Source organism: Montipora capricornis, chromosome 1 (genome assembly GCF_036669925.1).
Source record: "Montipora capricornis isolate CH-2021 chromosome 1, ASM3666992v2, whole genome shotgun sequence".
NCBI classification, from domain to species: domain Eukaryota; kingdom Metazoa; phylum Cnidaria; class Anthozoa; order Scleractinia; family Acroporidae; genus Montipora; species Montipora capricornis.
In genome coordinates, this window is record NC_090883.1 from 28,778,370 (window position 1) to 28,802,219 (window position 23,850).

Genomic DNA, 23,850 nt, shown 5'->3' on the forward strand with positions numbered 1-23,850 from the left:
CTTTTCTATCGAAGCCATTTTAAGACATACATAAGTAGCCTGCATGAGAAGAAAAATGTTCTTTACTATTTTCAAATATCTCTTTTTGTTCCAGAGATATTCAAGTTTTTAAAATATGCAAATTAGACAAGTGATGACGTCATCCACTCAAAGGATATCTCAGCCAATTTGCATCAGAAATGTTTGATTCTTTGCAGAATACAAAATGTGCTCCACAATTTGAGCTTAACAGTTTTGTTACCATGGCAACATACTAGGTTCCAGACCTCTGCAATATTAAAGGCATTTCTGGCCACCTTTGGCGTTCTATTTTCATATTTGCAAATGGTGCCTCATATTCATGATCCAAAAAGCATATAAATATGTTAGCTTGAGTTTGTGGCCTTGTTTAACGTTTTTCGAGTTGAAAATCACTCAAGAGGGTGGGGACTGGAAAAGAGTGGGTTGGCATGGGAACACAATGCTTTATAGCCGTAGGTGTGTTTTCTGTAGAACTATTAGCCTACCAAGTTTCAATGGTCTGCGCTGCAGATTGGCGAAAATAGCTCTATTTGTATACTTGATGTAATATTGGGTTGAGTGCATGACATCATCAGTCATCTCATTTGCATATTTTACACATTTTTCAAACTCAAATATCTCCGGAACCAATGCAGGTATTTTCAAACGGTAAACGGCATTTTCATTCTTTCGTAGAATTCTTTGTGATACGCCTAAAAAATCAAGAGGTAAAAATTTGACCATAGTGGCACTTTAAACAGTCCACTTCCGGTTGCCTGCAGTGGCTCAAAAACGACCTCATCGACACAACGAAGTGAGCATGCGCTGAAAAACAAGAGTCCAGCCAAAACGACCAGGTCGTGACCTTTCGTGTTTGTCGCTTTGCATGTCTTACTCACACCGTTCACGTGGGTCCACGCGTCTCCGTCCACACGTTCTCGCGTGTTTGTAGATCCAATGTCGTATTTTTGTAGAGATTTTCATCTCAAATAAAGAAGCGCATAAGAAATTTATCTCGCATCTGTCTAAGAAGTTAAAGGGTGAGGTGCGAATCAAGACTAATTTAGCAAGCAATGAAAAAGGATTGTATTCCTTGATATTGTTGTGCGGCAACAGTTCGTCGAAAAAAACCTGGCCCGGGTTGCTCGAAGCATGGTTAGCGCTAACCAGCATTAAATACCATGGAAACCTATCGGTTTTGATATCTCCTAAGCAACGGGTAGCGCTAACCAGACTTCGAGGAACCGGCCCCTGTACGCAAAGTTCTAGCGTCGTTCCCTTCTCCCCTTTTTCCTCAGGGGGAGGGACTTATACTATACCTACTACATTTAGTATGAGCGACCGCATCGCAAAAAAATAGATGGTTTTCACAAGGACGTCATCAAATTCTAAAATCAAAATCGCAATATAATTTGAATTTTTATCTATAGGAGGTTGAAGATGACCTAGAAATATTTCTTTTTCAAGTTTCCAGTTCCATGACCTCTTTCGTTTCGACGCCAAAATGACGCTGGTTTGTGCTCACTGATGTTTCATGAGAAAATCACGTACTCGTAGTCGTTCTCGTCCAAGAATCCAAAGCTCTGTAATGTCGCGCCGAAGGCGAGGCAAACGTTCAAATACTGGACTAAAATGGCGGAGGACAAAAGAACCATTGTTATTCCGATTAGTGCTTACTAATTAGGTGCTATGTTTGCTTTGTTCTCTTGTTTTATGGACACTAATTATTTCAAATCCTGTAGATGAAAGACCAGCCCGAAGGCGTAACATTTTATTTCCGATACACTACGGGCGCGAATAATGTGTTGTGCTTATAAGCTCCATCTGATCACCAATCTCAAAGAGAGTGGGTCGAGCACTTGTTTGAAAATCGCCATCTTGTTAAGACCACCTTTAAGTTCTTTTTTTTCCTAGGAGTGATAGAAGGAGCAGCGCCACGGAGCTCCTGAAGTTCATTGATAGCAAAGGTAGCATTTCTGTAGGTCCTACCCCAGTGTACTTGTTTTTCAGTTATACCAATACACCAGTCCAGTTGCAGTAAAACATCATATTGTTTGACTTACCAGAAGAAATAATTGGGTACTTTGCAATCTACTCTCAACGAAATTTGGTCTTGCATGTTACGACCCCAACAAATTTAGCTTTTTTTCGTAGGAGAACCGGGCTCCGAATCTGAACTGCCATATTCGAACTTCAAGTTTCTGCAGTTTTCTTTTGTCTGTAATGATTGAGCTTGTGAGCATGTGTAGTGAAGTATACCACTGACTGTGTTGTAACGCGGGCTTGGTTCTTCACAAAAATTAGAAACAAATACAAAGGAAACATACTTTTTGTTCATACGACAGGTGTGACCTTCGGGAAAGAATAAAATACCACGCTGATACCGGTCTCCCCAAAGTTCGTGAAGTGGAGAATTAATTCTACTATGAGTGATGGATCATCTTTGGCCATGCTGTATTTATTTTTCGGGACCATGACCCGCCACTGATTAGAGAATAAACCGATAAAATGGGACTAGGTAACTTAGAGCTTAAAGTAATGCAGTAAACACCCACATATAAGAATCTAGCATTTAAGAACCTGTTAGGCTAAAAACTTCATGTTAGATCCCCCCCCCCCCCCCCCTCCCCACCCCCTTACATAAGAAGCAGTTTAGCCTAAAAAATTAAACAGGTTCTTATTTTAGAAAATGACCTTGAAATTTCAAACATCTGGAACAAATTTTAAACTGCACAGATCTTAAAGGTATCAGGATCCTTTTCAGAGGAAATGAGTCATACCATGTGTATCATAGAGTAGATATCTTTTGTGGAAATAACAACCAATTTAAGAAGCTAGATCGCCTAAAACTACTGTGAATACCATTTCTTTAAGAACCTATTTAGCCTAACTTGGAAAAATCTAAAAAATCTCACTCCCGGAGCCCGTGACCGGGAGCATACAGCTTCCATACTTAGCATATGTCACGCCCTTTACTCAGTCCAAGCTACAATCATAGACAAAACCCTTGGGAAGGTCAGGACTTTCGACGTCTTCATTACTTCTCTCCCCTCCATCCCCCCCCCCCCCCATTCCCCCCTGTTGTGCAAAACTGACTGGTTTTAGTGGGAAATTGTTGTGTTACCTTCCAACATTGAATAGGGGGGAGGGGGCTATATAAGAGAAGGTGAAACTATTTCTCTTGCGCTTTAACAGAAGCGGGTTGAAGTACAGCTCTGATGCGGTTCATTTACATAACCTTGCCAACTACTTTTGTCTATGATTGTAGTTTTAGATGGCTCTTTAATTACATTTTCCGCGAAAGTGTGTTTCAGTCCGCATGAATGGCTATTCCGGCCTCCCAAGGGTAACTATAAATATGCAAGACTTACGATTTGCTTACAAAATCCCTGGAGGAGTCTCAATTGGCGAAGGAAAATTGATCTAAAAATAGCTCACATATATATATATATATATATATATATATGCTAGTTAGATGCTTCTGGTCATGGGTTCCTGCAAACTCTCAAGAAACTGAAGGAACTTACACAACAGAGATTCTCTTTGTTTTGATTGTTAAGTGATATTCCATAATGTTTACTTTGATTCCAAGATAAACTATTGAAAAGACAAGCTGTCTCTTTGAGAGAGAATACCCTAATGGTTTAGATTAACATTTTGTTAAACGCGAATAACTTCATTTTGGTTCTAGTTACAAGAACAAACGTTTGAAATTTCTAGCAAAACACCGCTTTGATTTTCACCTCGCTCTTTAGCTGACTCTTTTGCCCTGAACAAAAAATAAAAACGTTTTAATAGACTACACAACAAAAGGTAACTGCAGGCGCGTAAACCTGCCTACGAAGCCAATTGATCCTAACCCGCTTGCCATAGATATTTCTGTTAATTACGCTTTATCGTAGATTACTGAAAATACATGCGTTAGCGAGATTAACTTTGAACCAGGCTTCTTTCCACCATCTGGCATTTTTGTTGTCGACGACACCAGGCAACCATTACAATTACATGCCCTCTAAAGGTATGTCTCTCTTTCCGGATCTGGCTTTGGTTCTTGGCGTGGTTTCACCTTCATGTAAACTATAATGCTGAGACATGCAGCGCAGAAGATTGCCATGGCAATGACCATTATTGTGTTGACGTTCAATGGAGAATCTAAAGGACACAACAATGAAGGTTATTCAGAAGGTGTTCTTCTTAAAAATGTGTAATGGCATTTGACTGAGGAAGTGAGTCAAAGTGATCTTACGTAGAAAGTAACAATTGAAATTAGCACAGCGTTTAAGTCTCGATCTCTGTGACGCTTACTTTTTCCCCCGTTTTTTTCACTTTCCGTTTAAATATATTCATGGTGTCTGGAGTGTAGTACTTAGAATTTTTCCCACATAGTGTACCCACGCGTTTTACCGGACCTTTGATTTTTGGCCGAGCCAGTGGGGTCCTGGTAACTAATGACGTCAAAGAAGTCAAGAATGTAATTCCGTTCTGAATCGTCAGAACATTCACAGCATTCGAAGGGTAAATATCGTCCGACATTTCGATAAAGACTTAAGATTTTTAACAAGACTTCTTACACTTTGCACAAGTCTCTCTGAAGAGATGCGATCAAGTTACTTTTTTGACGTCATTAGTTCCCAGGGCCCAACTGGCTCAGTCAATTTTTTTCCGTATAAATCAAACGCACGCTAAAACGCGTGGACACACTATGAGGGAAAATTTGTTGAAGAACCACAATCCAGAGACTATAGAATTGAAACGAAAAGTTAAAAAAACGGTAAAAAATAAGCGTCGTAGGGACTTTTAAGAAACTGGGGAAAGTAACCTGTAGAGCGAGTTAGCGTTGAATTCAGGACCCCAGAAAGCAAATCCAGTCGGTGTTAGGCAGTATCCGCAGCATCCGTGAAAGAACACGCTAACGTTCAATTTGTCAGGCTTATGTTTTCACACAACAGAGAGAGATTCCAATTATAGTATGCCAGACCACAAAACCGGCAACTTCGTGCCCTAGAGGCCGTTTCTCGAAAGCCCCGAAACTTTTCGCGCCTTTTCTGGGTGTCACAATCCCCTCTGTATCTTAAAAACAGAGAGGTTTTAAGTCATTTAATACCAAAATCACTTTCCTTTGTTGGCTTTAAAACATGTTTAAAGAGCAGTTTATCGAAACAATGGGATTGCAGTTTCAAAAACGGGTTTTCGGACCCGAAAAGTTCGGGACTCACTTGTAGAAAAGGGCCCCTGCTCCCACTGAGAGTTTATGAGCATGAGCTTTGAGACGGGGACTACGAATTATAGCCCTTATTTGTAAGACTTGAAGGTTTAATGTTACAAAAGCGACACTTTTTGGTCCGTTTTTTCGAGACCTCGAGTGTTGGTCCGACGGAGGATCGAACCCGTGAACTCCAGCTCGATAGTTCGAAGCACAAACACCTGAGCCAACAGGTTGACGCATTTCCAATGACAAGACTCTATGAAATCAGAGTTGAATCTTAAAAATAACGAAATGAGTGCCGCTCATTTCTCTGAAAAAAGAAAAAAAACCTCGCATTTTTGTTTATGGTGTAAAGGTTATCCAAGGGTAGAGCTCCTTGGTGTAAATGCAGTGGGGTGTTGTGAGGCAAAATGATACCTCTTTCTCTGTTGTCTTCTTTCGCCGCTGCGTCTGTGTCCCGTTTAAGAATAAAAGGTCCCTCCATGAGTGCAGCTCTGACCTCTCCGTTCTCATTTTCAACGTTTCGTCGTCGCCTGGGGAATTCAAGACTCAAACAGTCCAAAGAGCAGCGAGAACTTGACTTGGAAGCGTTGCAGACAACCAAGTTGCAATGGAGGTACACAAACGTTCCATAATCTCCGGAGAACTGAAATGTGTCAAAGCTAAAACGTCTGACTCCGCGGGGGGCTGGGTGGTAAGTGACTGTCGAATCAATAGGGCATCTGTGAAGACAAACAAATTAACTTTGTTATGATTATGTGTAAACTTTGAGAGAGCGTGGATGATACAGTGGTGAGAGGACTCGCCTTGCACTGATGCGTCCCGGGTTTGATTCAACACTCCTGATTCGAGACAACTTCAACTGTATGATGGTGAGATAATTTGTCCCTACTCCGAGAGCTTTTTCTTCGAGTTCTCCGGTTGTCCCTCTTATCTAAATCCAGCCTTTGGATTCATCGCCTTTACAAGGATTTGCATTCTCTTCAGTTTGTTGAGTACTTGAACTCAGTTAGAAAAGCATGAGAGTAAACGATGATGATGATGATGATGATGTTGATTATTACTAATATTATTATTACTAATATTATTATTATTATTATTATTATTATTATTATTATTCAGTGTTACACAAATGGATAAAAGAGGCGGGTAAATATTATCAACTACACAGAAATAACTCGCATCCCTACAAATAAATCTAAAATGATACTATGCTGAAAACTAAGTCATCAGTGTCTTCAAGACGAGGTATGAGAATTTGACACTGAAAAAACGTAGGCCAGTTTTGTTTCAAAATTGCAGGCCATTTCCATCCTTCAAATCATTAACAACAGCTGTCAGTCTCACGGCAGCAAACCTCAGCTTATAGGAGAAAAGTGAGAGGTAAAGCGAAGAAAACAGGGATTCGTCAAGAGACTGTTTCCAACTGGGTAAGCTTCATACAGTCATGTCCAGCTTTCTTTCAAGATTGAGCCTGCATCAATTCTCAGCTCTCAGTTCTACAGTTCTCAGAGGTATGAAACGTATACAGAGCACTTCACGAAAAGGCATGCAGTCCCATATTTATTACATTTAAATGGGCGACTTGTTGAAAACACTAAAAAATGCCTCAAAGATTAAGCAAAGGAGGGATGAAAAATGGTTGATCGAAGGCAAATTCTAAGCAACGTTCGAGCGAGCTAAAAATCTCGGACGATCTCGAATCCGCAGGACGAAATCTCAGATCCAAGGCGGTCTCGAATTTCGATGGTTTGCAGGGGAGGAGGTTTAAACTTCAGAGTTAATTTGTGTCTACTAGCATTACAGTCAGAAAATTAATTTGCCTCCAGGGATGAAGAACATTTACCTTTCTCTGATGAGGTAGTATTTCATGTCATCATCTGGATTTTGACTGGGTGTAGCATAACATTTTTCTTCTCTAAGCTGCAGTCGGGGATCGGGTGAATCAAGAGACAACTGAAAATGCAAATGATGCGTAAAAGAAACTCAATGAAAGTTAGTTTACAGCGCACAGGAATTAAGAGGCATAAGATTTCGGGAGTTAACATTTATGTCTAACGGGGCTATAAAACTTCGAAAGCGGGAATTTTTAGCTTGGATTATATCAGGGGTAATTTGTGACAAGGAATATGAAAAACGATTCTGAATAAGTCACAGGCGTACTGATGGAAGCTCGTTTTTTAGCCGAGCTCCGCTCGCAGAAGACGCACGCGTTGAGCACCATTGGTAAGAAAATATGGTAACCCATCCGTGCGAAAAAAATTGGTTTTGGTCACCGTACGGCCGAACGGTCTTACGACCATCCACACCTCCATGTATGCCAATGTGACCAGTATTACGTGACCATATCGCGGGCTCAAATTAAGAGCTCATCAAAGCGGCCATACTCAAGCTAGTTTTCAGCGGAAAAGCTTAAATAACAACGACCACCGCTGGTCAGCAACCTGGTCCTGGTCATTGCTGTCTAAGGTCTTCCGTTTTCAGAGTACGTTTTTGATATTGGACATCCATGTTATGGTCAATTGACACCTATCAAAACAAGGTATCCACTGACCAGTATCCCATAACCATATCAAGTTTAGATTTCATCGAGGTTAGCTGACCAAGTACTGGGTTGAATCGCAGGCTCAAGCTAGGTTAACTTATTGTACGAACCTGGGAGCTAAGCTATGAGGCCTGGCTAAATCTATATGTTATCCCAGTTATAAACGTTAGTTGACCAGTAACAAGAGGAAAGCTTGAAACAGTGACCTCTTTCCAAAACAGAAACACCCAAAAAACATCAAGTGCATGAACTTTAATTAAAACCGATAAAACATGCCTTTTTAGAATTCTTTATGTAAAGCATACTAATAAGGCATAGCTTGTTTTCCTTGCATGTTAATGTTCTCGTCTCATAATTTGTTTGGACTCCAAAGGGACATGCTTTCCGTGGAATGTGTTTTTTTTTTCCCGCAGGTCGTGTTTTTCGGGTCTAAACCACTCGCCTTCCTCTGGTGATTAAAAACCCGATAAAACTCTCCCGCTCGTTTATTAAACATTATTATATGGCCAGCAATAGGCCATTTTACAGTTGTTTGCTCAGCGACCTAGCCAATATTCCCCAGCACGGCCCTCGCGCTAGGTTAGGAAGAGGTTAGTATTTATATATATGTAGTATAGATGGCTGGCAACCAATCTTTAGTGGCACAAATAACAATGATGTGATGTACAATGGCTGGTGGACGAACAAAAGGAGCAAATGAGAGATCTTTTGTTTTCTTCCACCAACTTGGCGGCGATGACGTACATGAAAATCACCTAGATTCCTATGTTATCTCGAAATGATAGGTCTACTCACCTGAATGAACAAGGGCTTGTTTAAGGTGACTTTCAATGGGAAGTCCCTTACGCCAAACGGAAGCAAATAATCCTCGTCTCTGAACACAGATATTTCCAGAGTTAACTCTGTCGTGGTTTCTCCACCTTCCATACTCACTTTCAGCTTCAAATAAGTAAAAAAAATAGGATTAACGTAAAAGATCTCCTACTGATGACTTCAACACAGGACTGTGAGACCGAACTGCGTGCCGCCTGCATGCACCTTTTGCTAATCTCGTTTTGTCGAGCTGTTCTATGAGTTATAGTTTTTCCAGTTCGCTTAACCCTTTCTTTTTATCTGCTTCATTTGCTTATTTATCTATTACTTATTTATTTATATTCTGAAATCAAGAAAACACATTTGAACTATTATATTTTGTGGACTGCAGTGTTGAATACATCTTGCGAAATTGGCCAATCACTGCGCGTGTACTATTCTGATACATTTGATAGCAAAACCGTGAGCAGTAATGCTCTTTAACTTTTATTTAGAATACTTCTGGCTGCTTCAGATGGAATGTGCTTCAATATTTAGCAGAAAACATCTTTTGCAAACTAAAGACGGTCTTCTTACTTAAGGTGTCTCAAACCAGTTTCAATACTTGAAAGAAACGTTCTTATTGGAAGGATTGACACTGCAACACTTTATCACTTGACAGAGATGTCATGGTACCACATCAAACACTAATTATTGATGAACAAGATGCAGTCATTTTTGTGACGTAAAAAGTTATCGTGGCAACAGGGAAACCCTGCCAAAACACCCCATATTTTGGCTTTAGCTGCTCATATTTCAAAAACGAAGGCTGACCCCCATTTTTTCTTTCTGAAATTTAATCAGCATGCCAAAGTAAAACTTAAATAATTGAAAATTTAAGATAGCTCTGAATCCGCTACACAGAATTTTTTTAAACTTTGCGGACAGTTTTATCTTGGCTTTCTGATTACTTTTGTGCAATTAAAAAATGGGCTCACTGAGTTAGTTTTTCAGATATGAGCAACTAAAGCCAGGATTTAGGGTGTTTTTGCAAGGCTTTCCTGTTGCTATGATAACTCGTTATGTCACAAAAATGACTGCATCTTGGTCAGCAATAATTAATGTTTTACATGGTTCCAAAGCATTGCTGTACAGTTACGTGATAAAGTGTTGTAGTGTCAATCCTAATAACAAGGTCTTTTGAAAGTGTTGAAACTGGTTTGAGCCAACTTAACTATCGTAAACGAACCCGTGGATATCCCCATCACTCACGATCCTGATCTTGAAGCGTTCAGTCCTGACACTAATTGGAGTGGACTCGTTCCAGCTGTCAGTTGTGCCTTAACCAGCTCTGGTTCACGATTGTGACGAAAACAGCAGACACCAGTCATGGCAAGTCATGATTTTTCACATGAGTTGGTTTGATTTGTCCCAGGAACCCATGACCCGGAACCTACAACTCTACTGTCTTCGTGTAACGGCGTTTTCGCAGACCAATTTATTTTTAGATTGAATTTCCCGCGAATATGACTCCCACAGGAGCCCGATGACCAATTACAAGAAATTAAGCTGACGTCATAGGGTCACCGAACCGGAACTGCCTTTGTTTTTTGACCTAATTCGCGGGAAGGGCTAGTCTAAAAATAAACCTACTTGTGAAAACGCCGTTTCACAGACGCTGTATGGAAGTTGCACGCTCCAGGTGGGCTCCTGTTTGTCCCCATTTAGTGCCCCAGTGCCAAATGCAATTAACACTTAGTCAGACCTACTTGCAAATACGGCGGCCATTTTGACAACTATTGTTTCAAATAGCTATTATGGGATACTCAGATAGGCATCCCATAATGTCATAATGTCAATAGAAATCAAAATGGCCGCTGTATCTGCAAAAAGTTCTATAGTCATAGTTTATTTACCCACTAGGAACTTAGGAGTCGTAACTCGTTGAAACGCTGTCGTGCAACCATGAAATATCACAGAAGACAGACCCCACAATACTCTATGCCCTACTCTTTGCGAATAGTGTGTGGTTTCTTTTACGTCTCACAGGGTTCTGAACATTGAAGGGCTGTGAGTCGAGGCCTACGGTTTATCGTCCTTGTACGAGAAGACTATAGAGTCTAACCATTTGCAATGGTCACAACAAAGGCAGCATTTTCTCCTCAGTTATTTTAAGATCCTGAGTGTTGGTCCGGCCGGAGTCGAACTCACGACCTCCCGAATGGCAGCCCGGTGCTCAGCCAATAAGAAATGTCTGAAAAAATAGGTTTGAGACATATTATTGAAACTTACCTTCCGAGGAATAATACCAAATGTTGATGTTACACCTTCCTTCGTGTAGTAGCAGCTGAAAGGAATGGTAAGCTCTGGCATTCGAGAAATCATACCCTCATATCCAATCTCTTGCTCCTCAACTTTGTTGCTATAGACAACGGCGTCATCCGTGTGACTGCTGACCGTACCACAACCCATCAAGGGTGCAATTAGGCTGAAATGAGTCTCATTTTCCCGTGCGCTGCACGTCCGATCAACGAGACGGAGGTAAGAGGACTTGATTCCGTTTAATATCTTTTGCTCCACGTCAATCTGCATTTCATTTTTTCTGCAGGTTATTGTAACTCCCTCTTAAGACAAAAAAGAGTGATTAAGGGTTAGCAACTTTTTGCCTTTGCAAAGATATCCGACCAACACGAATTTTTTTTCGGTGATCGCGGATTTCACGTTCAACATGTCTGCACTGAAAATGGCCCCCTCCTGACCCGTCCCCAGTCGTCTTTCTTATTAATATTTGGCGTGGAAGACTAGAACGGGCTCTTTTATCTTCCCCGCGCGCATAACCTAAGCGCTTCCCTGGTAAATAATTAATGATAGAGACAACTTAGAGACGACTAGGGACGAATCAGACCCCCTCCCCCATTAAAAAATGTTGAAAATGCACATCCTAAGTTTTTTTTTTTTAGCGGAATGGTTTCCCGAAACTAAATATTGTGTTTCAAATCTCTTATATGGCCGAGCAGAAGTGTTCTACGAATTGGGGAGACGTTGTCACACCCGAATAGGGTTTACCATGAGATACTTTTTCTTGATCTTAATTCAAATATAACGACGTACGCCCTTTCGAGGCAATAAATTTGTAGAGAATCATGGCAACAGTTTTGGGAGTTTCGTTACAGGCAGCGCCAGCGCAAATAGGTCGTAAATCTATTCCTCACAATCAGCGCTGAGTTTGAGAAAAAATGGTCTTTTGTTGTCCTAGATTACTTCCGGCGGAAATTCCACCAGACCCTAAACACGTTGAGTCAGCTCTGTTGTTGAAGCCGATGGGAATTAGTCGAACTTTGACTCAATAAAAAGCTTTTCACGGTGCAGGTCATGGCCCGTTTATGGAGGCGAGTGTGGCGGCGCTGTAGGTTCTCATTTACAAAAGAGCCAGGATTTCAGATTGTATGGAGAGCAAATAAAAGCCGCTCAAGTCAAGTAAACCAGCAAATCAGGCGGTTGCAGGATTTTATCAGGTCTTCATCTGCAGGAAAGATTCGCAATTCGGCGAGCCTGTGTTTCGCGGTATAAAAAGGCTAAAACTATACACTGCTGGAATTTTAGGTTTTTTTCCAAAACAGTCCCTTCTGTGTCTGATCCCAACCTTACATTGTGGATCTCGTTAGTAATTTAATAACCAACCTTTAATAACCATTATCGACTTCACGTTGTTCAGATTATATCTGTGTAACAAAAATTTTTTTCACCCTAAATATTGAAATCAACTTCACCAAAACACAAATTTTAGAAGGCGTCTTCGTCTATCCGTGAAAAATACCTCATCCTTAACAACTGTGTATGGAGATTTACATTCGCTTCACCTAAACTTGAAACTACACAAGCCATGACTTTACGTTAAGCAACGGACAAAGGAAAGCCTGTTTTTCACCTACCGTTTGTTTGGTTTCCCTTTCCTTCGACTAATGCTGAGAGTATTAAAACATAAATGCACAGAGAAAACATTTTGAATCACGCTGACCGACCTTGAGTGGTATTCCCGGCAAACGCGACTTGTCACAAATACAATTTCCCACCATGCCTAGCCTGAGGCCACATTTAGCAGCCACAAAGAGAAGTTGTTTAGAGAAATTGTTGAGAAATTCCTGCCATTCTTTGACAGAAGATAGCCTACTGATGCTAATCTGGTATATAATCCAACTAAAAGCTCAGGAATTTAGGATCATCTTCATTCGTGAAGTTCATTCGTTTAGAGAGGGATGGAAACTTTGCTAGCAGCACAAAATTGAGAACGATGACAACGAGCGATTTTATGCCTCTTTCTAACCAAGTTCGAGGTCCGTACTGTAAGATACCGACCGAGCTTTTTCCGTTGATGCGAGGGCCAAAAAATCAAAAAGAAAAACGAAGATCCGTAACTTACAGTACGGACCGACAAAACGAGGGTAATCAGACGAGCGGGAAAGAAAAAAAGTTAGTTAAACCCCAGTGGCATAAATGATTGTAATGCCTCAAAAGCCGCAATCTTCAAACAGTTTTACAACTTCATTTCGCATAAACGACATTAAAAACATGCTAGAGAATCTTTCATTGAAATCTTAGTTAGCGGGACGTACTGTAGATTACGGTTCGTTGAATTAAACAATCACAGCGCACGTACTTTCTGCGAGATATAAAAAAAATACATCGAATACATTTTACAAACCTGTTATCGGTGGTAATTTACCCTTGGGATCCACGCATCTCCTACGACATCCATCGAAACAACAAACTTTGTCGCGTGGACAATCATTCAAATCTTCACAAAGAGGCCTCAAAGTGCTAGTACAATGATAAGGCGTTACAGGGGGACACTTCACTACAAAAGATTAACAAAATCAAATATAAGACTTGACATACCCTACCCGATGCTACCAGCATGTTGTGCTGGTAGTATCTTTCAGTTTGAAATGAATGACTGAGATGGAAGATGAAATGAAGAGATTATATTTTCTCAATAGGTGGTTTGCAACCAATCTGGAGAGACACAGATAACAATGCTGGAATGTACAATCGGTGGTGGACGAACGAAGGGAGCTAATGAGCGATATTTTGTTTTCGTCCACCAAAATGGCGTTGATGACGTAACATAAAAACCACCGACGGTAACTCGGGTGTACTCGGGTGTACTCGGAAAAAAATTCGAGTGCTCCTTTGCAGGAATCGAACCTACGGCCTTCCGGGTACTATTTCGGTCTACCGCTATTGAGAAGCGAGAATGAGCCTTCTCGACAATTTCGTTCCTAGCAGTATATAGCGGGACACTTGCCACCTGAACATGATTTAACGGCATACTTCCCACTAGTCTCCTATAGCTCAGTCTTAGAGCATCTGAACAGGTAATCGGAAGGTCGTAGCTTCATTCGGGATTACTCGGATATTTTCCGAATATCCCCGAATCATCGTCGAAATCATAGGTCATGACCTGGCTCCCACGAGACTCCCATAGCTCAGCAGTAGAGCATCCGAACTAATAATCGGAAAGTCGTATAGGTTTGACTCCTAGAAAGGAGCACTCAGATTTTTTTCCGAGTACACCCGAGTCACCAATCACCGAGAGTGAATATCATCTCTTCATATTTCAGTTTGTCAGTAGAGAGAATCCTCAGTTTCCACGCACGTGACAAGGTGACCATGTTGGTTCGCAATGCAATACTTTTTTTTCGCTGAATTTGCATAATAATAATAATAATAAAGTGTAGATCCCGGCGAAGAGACAGGTTATTGTTCTTGCCAACCAACATGGCCATTCACGAGAATGAGAACGACAAAAGATAACGGGTTTAAATCAGCAAAAAACAGATGCCCTGTACGCACACCATAAGCTTTTCACGTTCTCATTGGTAGATTTCTTTGACATCCTTTGCTCAATAACGACGTGAAACGTCCAAATTTTAAGTTCTTAGGAGGACGTAAACACATTTTCATAACTGGAGGGTGTAAACTGCAGATAGCAGCTTAGAGTTGCAGCTCACAGTTTTCACCATAGCAGAAACAACTCAAACCATTTCTAACGCTAACATTAGGCCTAAACACTACTTTAGATAACATTTTAGCTTAAGGATGGCATTTTTATAAAGGTTTCCGTTGTTGCACTTATGGCAAAACAATGACCTGCAACTTGCACTTTACCTCCTCCGTTTTCATAACAATCATCGCGTAAATTAATGGTAAACCTAAACGTTAGTCTCTACAGACACAGATAACATGGCTGCAATATACAATTGCTGTTAGACGAACAAAGGGAGCTAATGAGAGATCTTTCGTTTTGGTTATGACTGGAATGGATACTCGAAAATAAGGTGAGACACTCGTGACACGTTACGTGGTAATACCTGACAGCCTCAGTGTTAAGAAACAACACTATTTTTAGGCAGAGAATAACTGCTGGGTTAGGCACTGATCTCTAGTGATTAGGGTTAAGAGCTTACTCGAAATGGTTCTAGTGACACTCTCTTTTCACAGATTTGTTTTAAACTGAGCATAAACTTAAGTAAGATCGTTTGGCTCTTTATATACACAAAACGAAGTGTCTCACTCTATTTTGGAATATCCATTCTTGTCACCATCTTTCTGTTTTCGTCCACTAACATGGCGGTGATGACGTAACATGAAAGATATCGAGCTACATCTCAAGACTGACAGAAACCAGTCAGCGGATTCAACTATTGCTGTGTACCGTTTCACGTAAACGCGACACTAAATGTCTCAAAGGTTTCCGTGTTCTTCCTTAACGTGAACGCCCAGTATGCTAGTCTAACGGAGTTTCGAAGCACGCAACCGTGGACAATTTTCCTGTCGGTGTACGTTGGATCAGTGGCTTGATCTGATCGGCGTTATTTCAAGTTGAGAAACTAAATATTTTAAGCAAGAGCCGATACAACGTAGATTTGATTTTAGTGATGTACTATATTTCGGCTGGCCAAATTTCCGTGACTCTTAGTATTTGAATTCAAAATCTTTGTAACTGCCATGTTTTATCACATTTTTTCCAGTATTACGTCAACATCCATTTACTATACATATATATATGTAAATAGAAGCAATTCAATGTAAACTCTCATTGTACCTGAAGAAGGCTGGTTTGGCCAGCCGAAATATAGTACATCACTAAAATCAAATCTACGTTGTATCGGCTCTTGCTTAAAATAGCTAGTCTAACGCTTGGGTAGTTGGAATACATGATAACTTTTACTTTCGGCACGAGGTGGAATAATCGAAAAATTGTAAATTTTCGATCATGCTGATGATGATGATGATGATGATGATGACGATTATTATTATATGGAGTCTGTCATTTTTCAACTGTCACAGTCGAGCTATGTCATGCGTGACCAGTATCCACGAGACTGAAATGAACATCCGAATTCCTCTTCGAAGCTTCCGAGATTTGATTGGAATCTTGAAGATTTTTTCCGAAACTTGGTATGAAAAATGCACAATAAATGAACAATAATTCATCAAACGCTTAAAATAGTTTCCACTTTTCAAACACCTTTTATTTTATTGTAAAACAACAGTTCATAGCTAACTATTTGCGATATATGAAGGAAATATTTACTGGAAATTCAGAATCTCGATAGCAAAGTTCAAAACTTGCACGCTGATTTGAATACTCAGTTCAAATTTCAAAACTACTGGTCACGGGTGACGTTGCTCGACGGTAATGAGTTCTCCATACAAGTTATATCTGCAACTTCAGTACTCGATAAAATGAACTCGTCAGAGGAGTAGCCCTTTGAATTTGTACTTTCGTTTTCAATATGGTCCATGAATCCTTTTGGAACAAACAAGAGGCACAATCCTCGTCTTGACCTTCCACAGCCTCTCACTTACCTAGCTTGCCAAATCTTGATATTTACCAGTTTTTTTTTTCTGCTCCACTTCTGTTTAGTCCAACCGTGATACATTGAATTAGGTCTCTTTAAATATATTTTTTGCTTATTCCAATTTACTATCTAATCAGCCATAAGAAGAACTCTAAAAATGTTTAATTTCGCGGCAGTTAAAGGGGCCGTGTCAAGCCGGAAATTTGGCTAAATTCGGCGACTAACAACTGGCAACCAAATAAAACAAAATGTAACTTATACTTGTTAAACCACTTAAGGAAGGTTTGAATAAAACAGCAAATACAAAAGGAGATAGGGATGGGCAAATGGATCGCAAAACTGTTCAGCCTAACAGTCTTTCAAATATTATCTCTGTTGTTTGTAACTTAAAATCATATATGCAACGGACTTTTTTTGTCACGAAGCATTAAATTGTGAAGTTTAAAAGTAATTTCTGGGTTAACGTTAAGTTGCATAGCGAGTACGAGCGAGTAGAATTACACAAGATCAACTTCACTGCAATGACACAGGCCCTTTAAAATAGTTCTTCCATGCGTTACCTGCTGCAGCCACAGGAGAAGTGTCATTGTCAGCCGCAGGAGGAACGCAGACCCTATAGCAGCCATTGGAGCAGCATTTCATATCCTTCACGCAGTCGTAGTCCATGAAGCACTCATGTACATCTGCCGCACACAGCGGGATTATGGTAGGAAGAACAGGGCATATCCCTTTTTTACCTACAGTCGCAAGAAAATAGGGAAAGATCATCTATGACGCTGCAGTCCATCCCATCAAAGTGCAGCTCTGCATGAATGAGTGGTTACAGAACTTAGTGCCGTGTAACCACTTTCATTCAAAAAGACCGATGAAGGCTGAGCGATTCAGCCGAAATGTTTCCATTCTAACCGCGCTAAATTATAACGTTCTAATCATGATCTAAATTGAATTTAAAATTGAAAGGAAGTTCCTGTAACTCGAATTTCGAATCTTATACTCAGTTTAGTTACAATTAGCTTAGGATTAACATTGAACTTAAGCAAGGACGACGGCTACAAGAACGCCACAAAAAATTGGCCGATAAGTGTTGCGGCACCAAAAAGCGTTCTGCAAAACTGACATAAAACATATCGCAAACTTACTCCACCTCCTCTATCACCTTACCTATTTGCACAGAGCCTCTTTTTTCAGGATCCCAGCACTGCCTTCTGCAGCCAGTAAAACAGCAGTAGGTGCCATTCACACACTCATTGTTGTTATTACAGGTATTCTTCAGTCCCAAGTGACAGATCTTTGATGGCGTGGTGATGGGACACTTTATTTCATAGTCTGCAGCGACTGGAATGAAGAGGTCACGCGATCAAACATGGAAACACGCTGCAAATCTTTGGTTAAATATTTTTAAAGTCTGTATGGAATACAGCCATTTTCTTACGTCACGAGAACGAATCAATGATTCACCTTATTCCAAAATGGCCGCCCTTTTAGTTTTTTGTTTTTTGTTTGTTTGCAAATCGGCCCTTTTGGTCTCGTTTAAGGTTAAATATTCTTTTGAATTTTACGTTTGAAAGCGACGCCAAGAGGGCCAATTTGCAAGGGAACGAAAGAATATAAAAATGGCGGCCATTTTGAAATATTCAAGTGAAGCTATGATCCTCGCAGTTATAAAAGCAATTTTTGCAATTGCGTAAAGAAGCCTGAAAAATTCAGGACTTCAACGGGGTTTGAACTCGTGTCCTCGCGATACCGGTGCGACGCTCTAACCAACTGAGCTATGAAGCCATTTGTGGGTTCTAATGTTGCGTTCATAACTGCGAGGATCATAGCTTCACTTGATTTCATATCCGCAGTTCATATATGATCCATTTCATATATCATTTCATCGTTGATTCATTCCTCACGGGAACATTAGAACCCACAAATGACCATCTCCCAACGTCAGTGGCTTCATAGCTCAGTTGGTTAGAAAGTCGCACCGGTATCGCGAGGTCGCGGGTTCAAACCCCGTTGAAGTCCTGAATTTTTCAGGCTTCTTTACGCAATTGCAAAAATTGCGTTCATAACTGCGACGATCATAGCTTCACTTGATTTCATATCCGCATTTCATATATCATTTCATCGTTGATTTTGAAATAAGGTGGATTGAACCAGATAGAGTTTGCTTTCGTAGATGGTGACACCAAATGGTCTTTAGTAGTATTTACAGTCGTCCGGTGTACATAATAACCTTGGAACTACTCTAAAATCATAGAAGGATTCCAAATAGGATACATTAGATAACGGAGGATAATGACAGCACATTTGCCAACACTTACCAGAGCCAACATCTGCAAACGTTGGACTGATACATCTTCTAAAACAACTGTTGTTGCAACATTTCTTTCCAGGAAAGCAATCGTTATCAAATTGACATTCATCATAATCCGCAAAGCAGAATTCAGGTGGTTGAAGAATTGGACATTGACCAGGTCTGGGGACTGAGGGCAACAAAGGTACAAAGTCAGTAAGGTTGGATTTTGAAAGTGTGATGTTGTTCCTGTGAGGAATAAAGCGCTAAAATTTGGTGGCAATGGGTTTGAAAGGGATAAATGACCCCCTAAAAAAATCCATACCAATTTGATTATTTTATTATCTCTCAAGTAGTACGCGTGTTGTGATTGGCTAAATTAGCGGGCCGTAGTCAACAGTACGGCTTGCTAAATTTGAAATTGCGATAAAACATTCTTTAGGAAGTTTTCCATGTCGTCTCTCCCGCGTAAACTTTTAACACTGGCTTAGCACTTGCAAGCAAACTATTCTACAATTTTTGGCAGTTGAACTTCTACTAGTTTTCTTTCCCGCGCGGCTGATTACCACGGAGACATAATAAATATCCTACTAACCTCGTTTTCTCGGCCCGTACTGAAAGTTACAGAAAAAAAACAATTCCGTAACTTGGAAGGTATTCGAAAGGGGGTACCATTGGTCAATGAAAGGTATACGAAAGATGTTCCTTTTCTGTCAAAAATGGTATATAAAAGGCTGAAGGGTGTGACCTCGGGGCGGACCCTACCCGTATTATTTCTTTTTAGTACCCCCCAGGGGAGGGGGTTTAGGACCTCGAATTCTCTCATTGAACGGATGCAAAAAAGCAGAATTAGTATTAGCGGACTTCATGCTGTTGTTTCTCTAGACTATATCTTTCCTAGCAATGCCGCTGTTGAAGTAAACGATATCACTTAAACTATAATTCATGCAATGTGCCAAATGTACTGGGATTGAAAACCGTTAATCATGAACCCTAACCCATCAGTGAATCCGAAAAGCCACGAGGAGTTGCGCATCGTCTGCGACATCCATCGTAACAGCAGAGACCGCCTTGAATGTAGTTACAATCGGAATCATTGGAACACTGGCCAAGCAGCCCTATGTGACAACGCCGGGAAGGCGACGGAGCTGCCGGACATTTATCTGAAATTCAATGGTATGAAATAAGCAGAGTTTGCATTCTACTCGGCGGTCTAAAAATGGAGAGGTTCGGGATACTCTGGTTTTCTCCTCTTCTAAAAAACCGATGTTTAATTTTGAGTTTATTTAAATGTATAGTGTTCCCAATTAGTCCCCCGGCGCTACAAGACTTGACACCTTCGCGGGTGTCCTTCGGGAAAAAAATTCGTACGCGCGATAGTTTCAATAAAATCCTAACAAACTATACATCAGAAGAAAGCTTAATAAATGTAGATTACGATTTTATTAAGTGTCAGCATCCGGTAAGACGTGAGACCACCAAGGGTTCTTCTATTGAAAATATCGGGTATCGCATGCCGCAGTACGAGCAAAATGACTGCACAGTGTTATTCCCAAGGCATCAATCAACAAAAATGCGTCGAGAAATTCTGATATTTAAAATATTTTTCCAGTGGCGTCCATTTACGCAACACGTCTTGCATATTTTTAGCTTCTCCAACTTTAGATGCGGATATCTAGACAACCAATCAGAATATCGGAAAAGCCTGACACCCTTTTGTTGATTGATGCCTTGTGAATATCACTGTGCAGTCATTTTGCTCGGGCTGCGGCATCCGATACCCGATAAATTCAATAGAAGAACCCCGGGAGAAGAACCCTCGGTGGTTTCACGTCTTACCGACTCCTGACACTTACTAAAAGGAAAACTCGCTTAAGGACGGTGCCTACTAATTCAAAGGTATTTTGTCGCGGTTTACTGAACATACGGGAGAAGCAGATCTTAACAAGTGTTATTGAAATCCAAAAAGAAAATTGGGGGTAACCACGCATTTTTCGTAGATAATTAATCAACAACATTTGTAAAAAGTTTTAATATACAAAGCAATGTATGGCGTTTCTTTCCAAATTGAAGCTTAATTACTGAAAAATGCATGGTTACCCCCAATTTTCTTTTTGGATACCAAGAGCTCTTGCTAAGTTCTGCTTTCTCTGCACAGTTTTGAATCGCGTAAAAATATCCCTGTATTAATAAGCACCACCCATAGGAAATCCGAGATGTCTCGAGATGCGCAGAATGTGTGCGCAATTACAGTAGTAGGCACCGTCCTTAAACTATATTTTTATCGTAAACTACATTTATTAAGCTTTGTTAGGATTTTATCAAAACTAGCGCGCGTGCAAGTTTTTTTTCCGAAGGACACCCTTTTTCCTCCAGATTTTGAAAGTGTGTTTGCTTAACATCTGACTAGCAAAATTGTGAGCTTTGATTTTTATCCAACGGCCGTTTACTTTGAGAGTAAGTACTGGATTTCACGGTCCGCCATTACTCAAGTTAAAAACTGACCGATTGGACCTCAGAGGGTTGGATCCAGTGAAAAGTGACGTCAAAGGCTCACTGCTTAAAGTTTCAGCGTCTGAATGCAACTTATTATGTATGCAAAACGCGAGTTTAAAAGTCTGATAGCCCAAAACTCCCGTAATGCATATTAATTCTGCGACGTACAGACGCATTGCATTCTTTAACTAGTGAGCCTTTTACGTTATTTTCTCCTCAATCCAGCTTTCTCAAGAAATTTAAGTTATTAATGGCGGGCCATTAAATAGGACAATTCCCGTTAAAAAAAAAAAAAAAAACAGGGGTCTTTTTTAAATGAAGGCTTAAAACTTTGATCGCTTAGTGTTTGGGTAACATGATTTAAAATCCAAAGAAAAATAAGAATTGATTTTTTGGTCACTTTAAATAAAGTCCATAATTATTACTATTGTAATCGTCATCGTTACAAACTTATTGAAACAATTTTAAATTCAACATAGGCTTAATACCTAATGACTAAAAGGAACTGAGTTTCCACCCCCAGTAAGATTGCTCTTTGTGCGTTGAGACATGTTCACACTGGCAAAAACTTTCTTTCCAAGAAAATTGCCTTTGGTCATCCGGTTTTTCTCACGTTAAGGTGTGGTATCATTGCGCTACTCCGCTTTTTATTTATAGTTTGATATAACTGCTTGATATAGCACTGTTTGATATAGCACTGCACTGATGAGGCCCAGAAGGCCGAAACAGTACTGTCTGCAGTTAGTTTGACCACTAGGTATATATTGTACTTGCTCTTTCCTCTGGTCCATTAAATAACCTTAAGGTACAATACATGTACCTAAAGCAAACAATCTGTTAAGCTAAATAATCCTATTAAAAAAAAGCAAAATGGTAGGAAGAATGACATAATCAGTATGATTGAGCTGTTACTTCTGTTTACCTTCAATGGCACCAACCGCTGGTTCGATGCACACGTTATAACATGTGTTAGAGCAACATTTTTTGGTTGGTCCTTCGCAATCCCAATCAAATTTGCATTCATCAAAATCAGATGGGCAGAACTCCGATGGAGGGGACAGTGATGGACATGTTCCTGACCGAGGTTTTTCTAAACGATTAATGAGAAAAAAATATAGGTTAGTTTGAAATGCACTTTGCAAGTAATGATATGTTTGTGTTGATGAAATCACTCGAGTGTGAATAGGGAAAAGTAACTTAATGACCGAGAGACATTTCTTGCATGTATGTCATGTAGTAGGCAAGGAGAAGGGGGGGGGGGGGGGGGGGGGAGGGGGGGGAGGGGGGAAGGGAGGGAATAAAGAAGGGCATGGTCGACTTGTTGTGTGTTTGTCTCCGCGCTAGTTTTAAGGCTAGCATTTCTCCTCATTAAGACGACATGACAAAGACCAATATTTGTTTTGTAGCACTGCATTTCATTGGTTTGAAGGACATATCGATCGCTTAAAAATGAAGTCAGAATGACTTTGAAATCATGTTGTATCTCTTCGCTAATTTGTGTCGAGAAGTTCCTTACTTGCCGAGAAAATAAAAGGACGTTTCGACCGCTTACTGCTAGTCTCCTGATGAAGATCAGCAGTAGGTGGTCGGAAAACGTCGCGATTTACAACCTACCGGTAAGTCATTACATGGTGAGACAAATGATTATGTCTTATCATTTATTTACCTGCACCATGACCAATAATCACCTCGTTTAACGATAAAATCAAAAAAATGACGCAAGTGATTTCACATTTGTCATGTTCCACACTTTGTTAAGACCATCGTTAACTCCAGCATGAGAGTGAATGTGAAAAAAAGGAAGAACAGTTGCCAAAGACAGCGAACACCAAATAACACAATCATGTAACAGGTGCTTTAATTGGTACGAGAAAATATATTAATGCGTGAAGTTCTTACCCGTGATCGTTTGCTAAAATCGAGCAAAAGGATTTGGACAATCAGAAGGCGCCGCAATAACGTTTTAAGTTAAACTTCGCAGGAGGTGATAGATTGATTAAAATTTGCATTTGCCAGCATAGGACCAAGAAATTCCTCTTATTTTATTTTGTTTTGTTTTTTTTTGGGGGGGGGAAGGGGGAGGAGGGGGGAGGTACTTACTCGATAACTATAGCTAACAGCCAAGAAATTAGTAAATAGATTATTTTGGCTTTGGAGAACTGAACTGCAGTAAACAGTAAGCTTACTCTTCATGATGTAAGACCAAAGCAACCTGGAAAATCCTCTTAAAACGTAACTCAACTGAAAATGTCTCCAGAATTAATTGTAATGTATAAAACTATAACAAGTGACAAAGAAGTTCCGAAGATCGGAGCCAGATGAGCCCCTATCTTACCTCCCAATTGTCCCCTGCTAAATTGAGACGGGTCCTTACAGCGTCTCCGGCATCCGTCGTGACAGCAGAGTGTCCCCTTCACACACGATGCTTCATCGAAGCATGTGTTTCTTAACCCCATAAGACAGAGCAGGTTCTCTGGTGGCTTGGGGCATGTATCTTCACAAAAAAAGCAAAGATAAACTAAGAGTGAAGTAGAAGCGAGACGTAACATAAACTCGATGACTAAAAATGTAAGCTTGTGGAACTTTTATCTTAACCCAAAGACCCAAATTTCGGCCAATAGAGGTAGGTACGAAGGTAAAGTCATTTAAATTTAGACCAGTA

The 23,850-nt window shown here is 40.3% G+C and overlaps 1 protein-coding gene across 1 annotated transcript in view; it reads right to left on the minus strand.

Moving 5' to 3' along the window:
• Positions 1–3,675: 3,675 nt before the first annotated feature.
• Positions 3,676–23,850, minus strand: part of LOC138037582 (uncharacterized) — a 34,311-nt gene continuing 14,136 nt past the window's right edge. Inside the window, exons 10-21 of the mRNA XM_068883491.1 lie at positions 23,524–23,682; positions 22,111–22,278; positions 19,691–19,855; positions 18,721–18,882; positions 17,570–17,743; positions 16,969–17,145; positions 13,246–13,398; positions 10,836–11,167; positions 8,547–8,690; positions 7,053–7,162; positions 5,624–5,928; positions 3,676–4,152 (exon numbers count right to left, since the gene is read on the minus strand). Of these exons, the coding sequence (XP_068739592.1) occupies positions 4,013–4,152; positions 5,624–5,928; positions 7,053–7,162; positions 8,547–8,690; positions 10,836–11,167; positions 13,246–13,398; positions 16,969–17,145; positions 17,570–17,743; positions 18,721–18,882; positions 19,691–19,855; positions 22,111–22,278; positions 23,524–23,682 (2,189 nt within the window). The 3' untranslated portion in view covers positions 3,676–4,012. The remainder of the gene's footprint in view (positions 4,153–5,623; positions 5,929–7,052; positions 7,163–8,546; positions 8,691–10,835; positions 11,168–13,245; positions 13,399–16,968; positions 17,146–17,569; positions 17,744–18,720; positions 18,883–19,690; positions 19,856–22,110; positions 22,279–23,523; positions 23,683–23,850) is intronic.